Source organism: Leiobunum rupestre, chromosome 4 (genome assembly GCF_980474605.1).
Source record: "Leiobunum rupestre chromosome 4, qqLeiRupe1.1.hap1, whole genome shotgun sequence".
NCBI classification, from domain to species: Eukaryota; Metazoa; Arthropoda; class Arachnida; order Opiliones; family Sclerosomatidae; genus Leiobunum; species Leiobunum rupestre.
The window spans coordinates 52,219,645-52,228,563 of NC_143387.1; the positions used below are offsets into that span (position 1 = coordinate 52,219,645).

At 38.9% G+C, this 8,919-nt stretch overlaps 1 protein-coding gene across 1 annotated transcript; it reads right to left on the minus strand.

The window, feature by feature from the left end:
* Positions 1 to 5,360: 5,360 nt before the first annotated feature.
* Positions 5,361 to 7,464, minus strand: LOC149948218 (uncharacterized protein F54H12.2-like). The gene is made up of 2 exons (XM_090171042.1): positions 7,122 to 7,464; positions 5,361 to 6,583 (listed from the first exon to the last, which is right to left on the minus strand). The coding sequence occupies exons 1-2, from the start codon at positions 7,462 to 7,464 to the stop codon at positions 5,361 to 5,363; spliced, it is 1,566 nt and encodes a 521-aa protein (XP_090027168.1).
* Positions 7,465 to 8,919: the final 1,455 nt, after the last annotated feature.

An 8,919-nucleotide genomic window follows, 5' to 3' on the forward strand; every position in this document is an offset into this window, starting at 1 on the left:
CCCGAGTTTGAACAAAATTGGAGATAACCACCTCGGGTAGTCTCCTTGTTAGTAAAATCAGGAGCCAGACAACCACCACTTGGCGCGGACACGAGAAAACGTTTTTTCGAACATAGTGTTTCATCCCGGGGAACATCGAACGAAGGCTCTATTTTTAACTTAGTCAGTCAAGTCGTTTTTTTGGTTTTCAAAGGAAATGACAAATAAACTAGCAAATTCTCAAAATACAATACACTCTCAAGATTATTTTTCAATAAAGAAAGTTTAACTCGCCCTTAATTAGCATTTGAAGCTAAATAGGGGGAAAGAGAGGGGAATAAAATCTAATGAGCGTTTAACGAGGCTGCCATAAACGGAAGATGAAAGATCGCCGCTTTACCAATCTGAGCGGAAATTAAAACAGCGCCGCTTTCCCATGCAGTGCCGCTTTACGCAAAACGCGGAAGGTTACGCACCCTAATCTCCGAGAGGAAAAGTAGTCAGTGAAACGACATACCAAAAGGTTGGATCCCGTTCATCAACGGGATTAAGAAAGTTGACCAGAAAAGAGGTCTGCTTGGCCGTTTTCGCCTTTTTAATCCTCCGCTTCTAATCCTTGGAAGAGATTACACGAGTTTGGGGGGTGTTTTTAAAGCGCGAACCCGCGGCAAGTTACGAACGAGATAGCGTTTAAATATTGTAAATTAATCACCGCAATTTAGCATCTTTTTGCGTCTCTCGAATCTCGTTAGGCCTTTGCCCGAATTTCGCGCATTAGCGTATTATCTTTCGAGTCGTTAAAAGAAGATTACGCCATTATTAATAAAATTTTTGTTTTTATTTTGCCTTTCTGGGAGCCATTTTATTGTCGATTACGTCGTCTAGATGGCGCCGTCCGCGATTCTTTAAATGATGAGTGTTTAAATACTTCGTTACAAGTTTTTGGCGGGAACAAGTTGCTGACTAGACTTAAGTCGATATTAGAGAAGTTAGCAGCGTTGCCGAGTTCTGAAAACAAAATAGATCGATTCACAAAGTCATGAGGGTGAAAATGTCGTTGCCCTTTATCTCGCGAAGACTGACGATTCTTGAAACACGGGGCGAAAAGATGACGTTATGACGTTGGGGACAAATGAAATCTTTCAAAAATACTTAAACCAAGTTCAGCCTATTGAAATTAAAATTATTATAAAAGTTAATTTTAAACCGAATGTTATCCCCGAATTTAAGATGTAAGAACGTTTTGTACGTTCTAAGCTAACATTTAAACAAAGGTCAGAGGTCAAAGTCTAAGAATTATTTTCGACGACCAATGAAAAACGGGGCGAAAAAGCTAAAGTCGAAACCAGAAATGAAAAAATCTTAAGAGTTATTCGAACCCAGAGGACTTCGAAAATAAATAATTGCAGTCCGTAGGCTTCGTGCGTATTTAAAATTTTGGTCACAAGTATCGCTGCCTACCGACCGAATTGGAAATTGAATACGTGAAAGCTGTCTGCTCGTTCCGAGGGGCTAATCACTAAAGAAAATGTTGTACACTGGATTTCAGATTTCACTGATTACCTAGTGATTCTCGGTGATTTCACTGATTCTCGGTGATTTCACTGATTCTCGGTGATTTCATAGTGAATCTCGGTGATTTCATAGAGAATCTCGGTGATTTCATAGAGAATCTCGGTGATTTCATAGATAATCTCGGTGATTTCATTGTGAATCTCGGTGATTTCATAGTGAATCTCGGTGATTTCATAGAGAATCTCGGTGATTTCATAGAGAATCTCGGTGATTTCATAGAGAATCTCGGTGATTTCATTGTGAATCTCGGTGATTTCATAGAGAATCTCGGTGATTTCATAGAGAATCTCGGTGATTTCATAGAGAATCTCGGTGATTTCATAGAGAATCTCGGTGATTTCATAGAGAATCTCGGTGATTTCATAGAGAATCTCGGTGATTTCATAGAGAATCTCGGTGATTTCATAGAGAATCTCGGTGATTTCATAGAGAATCTCGGTGATTTCATAGAGAATCTCGGTGATTTCATAGTGAATCTCGGTGATTTCATAGAGAATCTCGGTGATTTCATAGAGAATCTCGGTGATTTCATAGAGAAAGAATCTCGGTGATTTCATAGAGAATCTCGGTGATTTCATAGAGAATCTCGGTGATTTCATAGATAATCTCGGTGATTTCATAGAGAATCTCGGTGATTTCATAGAGAATCTCGGTGATTTCATAGTGAATCTCGGTGATTTCATAGGGAATCTCGGTGATTTCATAGAGAATCTCGGTGATTTCATAGTGAATCTCGGTGATTTCTTAGGGAATCTCGGTGATTTCATAGAGAATCTCGGTGATTTCATAGAGAATTTCGGTGATTTCATAGAGAATCTCGGTGATTTCATAGAGAATCTCGGTGATTTCATAGTGAATCTCGGTGATTTCATAGGGAATCTCGGTGATTTCATAGAGAATCTCGGTGATTTCATAGAGAATCTCGGTGATTTCATAGTGAATCTCGGTGATTTCTTAGTGAATCTCGGTGATTTCATAGGGAATCTCGGTGATTTCTTAGTGAATCTCGGTGATTTCATAGAGAATCTCGGTGATTTCATAGAGAATCTCGGTGATTTCATAGAGAATCTCGGTGATTTCATAGAGAATCTCGGTGATTTCATAGTGAATCTCGGTGATTTCATAGGGAATCTCGGTGATTTCATAGAGAATCTCGGTGATTTCATAGAGAATCTCGGTGATTTCATAGAGAATCTCGGTGATTTCATAGTGAATCTCGGTGATTTCTTAGTGAATCTCGGTGATTTCATAGGGAATCTCGGTGATTTCTTAGTGAATCTCGGTGATTTCATAGAGAATCTCGGTGATTTCATAGGGAATCTCGGTGATTTCTTAGTGAATCTCGGTGATTTCATAGTGAATCCCGGTGATTACATAGTGCATCTCGGTGATTTCATAGTGAATCTCGGTGATTTCATAGTGAATCTCGGTGATTTCATAGTGAATCCCGGTGATTACATAGTGCATCTCGGTGATTTCATAGTGCATCTCGGTGATTTCATAGTGAATCTCGGTGATTTCATAGTGAATCTCGGTGATTTCATAGTGAATCCCGGTGATTACATAGTGAATCCCGGTGATTACATAGTGCATCTCGGTGATTTCATAGTGCATCTCGGTGATTTCTTAGTGAATCTCGGTGATTTCATAGTGAATCTCGGTGATTTCATAGTGAATCTCGGTGATTTCATAGTGAATCTCGGTGATTTCATAGGGAATCTCGGTGATTTCATAGTGAATCTCGGTGATTTCATAGGGAATCTCGGTGATTTCTTAGTGAATCTCGGTGATTTCATAGGGAATCTCGGTGATTTCATAGGGAATCTCGGTGATTTCTTAGTGAATCTCGGTGATTTCATAGGGAATCTCGGTGATTTCTTAGTGAATCTCGGTGATTTCTTAGTGAATCTCGGTGATTTCATAGTGAATCTCGGTGATTTCATAGGGAATCTCGGTGATTTCATAGGGAATCTCGGTGATTTCATAGAGAATCTCGGTGATTTCATAGAGAATCTCGGTGATTTCATAGAGAATCTCGGTGATTTCATAGAGAATCTCGGTGATTTCATAGTGAATCTCGGTGATTTCTTAGTGAATCTCGGTGATTTCATAGGGAATCTCGGTGATTTCTTAGTGAATCTCGGTGATTTCATAGGGAATCTCGGTGATTTCTTAGTGAATCTCGGTGATTTCATAGGGAATCTCGGTGATTTCTTAGTGAATCTCGGTGATTTCATAGGGAATCTCGGTGATTTCATAGGGAATCTCGGTGATTTCTTAGTGAATCTCGGTGATTTCATAGTGAATCTCGGTGATTTCTTAGTGAATCTCGGTGATTTCATAGTGAATCTCGGTGATTTCATAGTGAATCTCGGTGATTTCATAGTGAATCTCGGTGATTTCATAGTGAATCTCGGTGATTTCATAGTGAATCTCGGTGATTTCATAGTGAATCTCGGTGATTTCATAGTGAATCTCGGTGATTTCATAGTGAATCTCGGTGATTTCATAGTGAATCTCGGTGATTTCATAGTGAATCTCGGTGATTTCATAGTGAATCTCGGTGATTTCATAGTGAATCCCGGTGATTACATAGTGCATCTCGGTGATTTCATAGTGCATCTCGGTGATTTCATAGTGAATCCCGGTGATTTCATAGTGAATCCCGGTGATTTCATAGTGAATCCCGGTGATTTCATAGTGAATCCCGGTGATTTCATAGTGAATCCCGGTGATTTCATAATCATTAGTGATTTCACTGATTTCAAAGTGATTCTAGGTGATTTCACTGATTTCATAGTGATTATAGCTGATTTTACTGATTTAATAGTGATTTTACAAATTTTTATTTTTCGCTAATGAAATTGTGATTCCGGTTGATTTTACTCATTTCGTACAGATTCTCGGTAATATCATTGATTAGGCCTACATCTGTTTCTTGATGATCGATCTCCATTTTCGTAGTTTCAGCCGTCTTATTACGTTTTCCACTTTATTCCTACTATTCAGCGTTTCTGCTCTAGCAACTATTGAGCTCGACTATTGGGGTTCCACGTATTGTTTTATTTTTAAGAACCATTTATTATTAACAAGGTGCTTAAAGGGGAATTATGGTTTGCACATTTGTTTACTCGATTCCTTAAGAGTTCTTATTTTTAAACATGTCTTCTTCGAGGCTGTCTTTATTCATTTAGTCGTCCCGGGGCCAAAAATTTCAGGCTGCCATTTTCGTAAAAACGCGAACAAGTAAAGAGACCAAGAAGTGGGGGAGAAAACTAAGCTTTATTGGGGAAAAATATTAATGACAAAGTTATATTTTTGACTCTCGCCCATGGGCATTATCGTAATAAAACAAAACAAAATATTTTTATGACAAATGTTTTGAGTATTTCTTACACAAGAATTCAGATATCATACGATCGTTTACATTTTTGTTTTCAGAAAAGCTTTCCAATGTACTAAACAATTTTATTCCCCGACATAAGTTAATAGCAAAATATACGCAATAGTCAGAATTTCCTTGCAATTATACGTTACAGTGAAGCTGTTTCGCTCTATAAAATAGTTAAATTTAAACAAATCAGGGCTGTTCCCGAAACTCTCGAAGAATGTACAATTGAGCGACCTTGAGAGATATATCAAACACCAATGTTCTCCTACCCCTTTGGACGTATCAGTGTTCACTATGTAAAGTGAAGGATACGTTTTCACATTCTTGGTTAGTTTATCGGCAGGGAAAACTCCTCTGAACAAATATTTGGTATACGGGTCGTTCTTGAGTATTTTTACAAGTTGTTGCGAGTCCATTATGAACTTTGATCGTATAAAACTGCTCTGTTCTTGTCGATCTCGACCAAAGATTGATATTCGGAATAGTAAATCACGCTAACTGTAGACGGCAATGATTCTCCGAATATTAATTTGAGACGAACGCTCCCGTTATTTACCAGGTTGAAACAGTCAGTTGAACTTCCGTTGAGATCGGGAGTTAAGTCGAATACGAAAAGGACATTTCCATTGGCGAATTCTTCGCGGTCAATATCATTTCCTTCGTCGATATTCCATTGACCAGTTGGAAGAAAGAGATTAGCGTATGATCGCATAAACAAGTTCTCTTTGAAATTAGGATTTAATGGTTTTGCTGGGACGCTACTACCATCAAGGTATAGGGCAATTTGAGTTAGCGAAAACATTTTAAAGTCAAAAGGTGACATTTTGTAGTCTCCCAAATACGCATTCTGGTCTACAAATCCGATCACCACCTTACTCTGTATTTGACCATTATATAAGTGGTCTTTGACGCATATTTTGTTCCCTTGGGAAATTGAAAATGAATTACATTCCGTACGGGTGATGGGATATTTCATTGTTGCCAATTCCAAAGTTTTAGCGTGGGATAACATAATCTCTGGCGTCAATCTAACTTTTCTGACGAACATTGATGCGTGGGTGAAAATAACTTTGCATTTTTCACCGTCTGTGTGTAAACAAAACTCGTTTGAGCTTTTGATAAACTTGAAATTTACGTCTATCAGGTTAGGAATAAACTGAGCTTGTTGACCAATATCGGCTCGTACAACTCCTATCATGTCAGTAACATCTTCTTGAGCAAACTTTGCACTTTTCTTAAATCCGTAGTTACTGAAAAACTCGTCAAATTTTCCAGCTTTGTCTTTATAGAATAGAGACGCGGTTAAGAAACTTTCCTTGGCTGGCCCACCATATGTCAAGAGCGTTTGAATCATGCTCTTGTAAGGATACTGTTGAGGGCATGACGTAACTGATCTGTGACCCAATGATACGTGAACTTCGCCAAAGAGACTGTGTAAAAACAAATTTTCTGGATCAACTTTTTCCGCAGGAGTTGTTGTTTTAGATACAGCGTCATGAATATCGGGTTTTGGTAAAGTTCCATCTGCTTTCACAATTTTCACTTGATCAATGTACGTCTCCGAGTTTCCGGCGATATTAAAGATAATTGCTTGGTTTTCATTTACGTTCGATGTTGGATTATATTCAACCCATTGACCTATTATGCCAGTTTGAGTATAAGGTACGTGAAATAAATCAAGTTCCGAGCTAATGCTGTTCCGCGAACTGGGGTGGCGGAGTGGTTAGCACTTTCGCCTCGCAGCAAGAGGAGCCGGGTTCGATCCCAGCTTGTGGCACTGGGTGAAAACTCGGAACAACTCCTTCTGCGTTGAGTTTGCAAGTTCTCTCCCCACTGATTTAAGGGGTTTTCCCCCGAGTTCTTCGGTTTCCCCTTCCATAAAAACTTGTCTAGGTTAACGGTAATAGTTAGTGTAGGGAGCTGTTGGCTCGATCTCGTGGCATGCAGGGCTTGCCACCACCCTCCTACGCATTGTAACCCGGCCACCTGAATTAAGGGCTTCAAAAGTCGCATGATGACTTAGGCCTAAGGTGGTGCCTTGGGTATTAGCCTAGCTGATTATTAACATTGTTATATGATGATTATGAGAATATATCAGATTCTAGCAGATAATGTCTTTTCTTCTTCCTGGCTCGAACTGAACTGATGATGGGAGACGTTTTACGTTTCCATTTACAACCATTTCCAGTCAGCTTAGTCACTGCTTCGGCGGCTCTTTTTAGGGTTTCTTCCCCCGCTTCTTTCCCCCGAGATTTTAACGCGTCTTTAATGGACACACCACTCGGGACGTCGGATGCAATTTTAGCTCCGGTATTTAAAACTTTTCGACCAAGGAATGTAGCTCCCTTTTTGAGTAAAGGCATGGCAGACCGAAATGCTGAGGCCAATATATTTCCAAGACCATATCCTCTTTGCACGGCTACTCCCCGGTATACCGGAATTGATCCGTGTCCAATTTGATTTAAGTAATAGTTATTATAATCGTTTACAGAAACGTGATCTAAATTACGTGGAAACATGTCTATCCTTTGACTCGCTAGCCACAAATGAGCAGAAGAAAGATAACACCTGATTTTATGTTCTTCGGGGTCTAAAATGAAGAGTGACGTGAACTTTTCCTCGTTCGAAATGTACAGGCTGACCCATTTCACTCATTATATTAATTTCAATGGTTTGAAAATTGTTATTCGCTATAGGCATATAATGTTATCGTGAAAACTCTTTCTCAACAGTGTCTCCGTCTTTTCCTTGAATACTTATAATACGTAATAATGGAACATCTGAATCTCCAACCGATCGACTTTGTATAATGTCCGAGTATATGAACAGATAATGTAACCCAGCGTCCATATCGCAACTGAAAGGAGCCGTCGTTGACGTAACCACGGTAACATCTTTGTTTAGTATTCTCGTGAGCCCTTATATGAGGGCGATTTCACGGGGGAAATAATTTTGGTTCATTTCATAAAGTTCAACAATTACACGACGGTTTGGTTTGTTGTAATATAACTTGACTCTAGAGCTAATATTTCGCCCGTCGTCATCAGTAGTCATGATTTCCAGTAAATCTTCAACACCGTAATATCCTGGTGGTATTACTATATTAACGAAATCCATTACGTCGTTGAAATTTTCTATGTCAGTGTAGGTGTTTTAGTCTTTGATTCTTCTAAAGAATCCGGTAGAGACATAGTTTTCCAAATTCGAACTAGACACTCTTCTTGAACGTTATTCCAAGTTCTTGGGTAACTGATTTCAGCAAGTCTAACTTCGTAGTTCCCTCGAGCCGTATACATTCCGGTAAATACGTTCTAAACTTGCTTATAGTATTGTTTTTATGGGGCGCCAAACCGGAAAAAACTAAACAAGATAGTTCTAAATATATTTCAGTTTTCTAGGAATATTTCCAGCGTTCTAGACACATTTCAGTTTTCTAAACACATTTCAGTTTTCTAGACCCATTTCAGTTTTCTAGACCCATTTCAGTTTTCTAGACCCATTTCAGTTTTCTAGACCCATTTCAGTTTTCTAGACCCATTTCAGTTTTCTAGACCCATTTCAGTTTTCTAGACCCATTTCAGTTTTCTAGACCAATTTCAGTTTTCTAGACACATTTCAGTTTTCTAGACACATTTCAGTTTTCTAGACCCATTTCAGTTTTCTAGACACGTTTCAGTTTTCTAGACACGTTTCAGTTTTCTAGACACGTTTCAGTTTGCTAGACCCATTTCAGTTTTCTAGACACGTTTCAGTTTTCTAGACACGTTTCAGTTTTCTAGACACGTTTCAGTTTTCTAGACACGTTTCAGTTTTCTAGACACGTTTCAGTTTTCTAGACCCATTTCAGTTTTCTAGACCCATTTCAGTTTTCTAAACCCGTTTCAGTTTGCTAGACCCATTTCAGTTTTCTAGACCCATTTCAGTTTTCTAGACCCATTTCAGTTTTCTAGACCCATTTCAGTTTTCTAAACCCG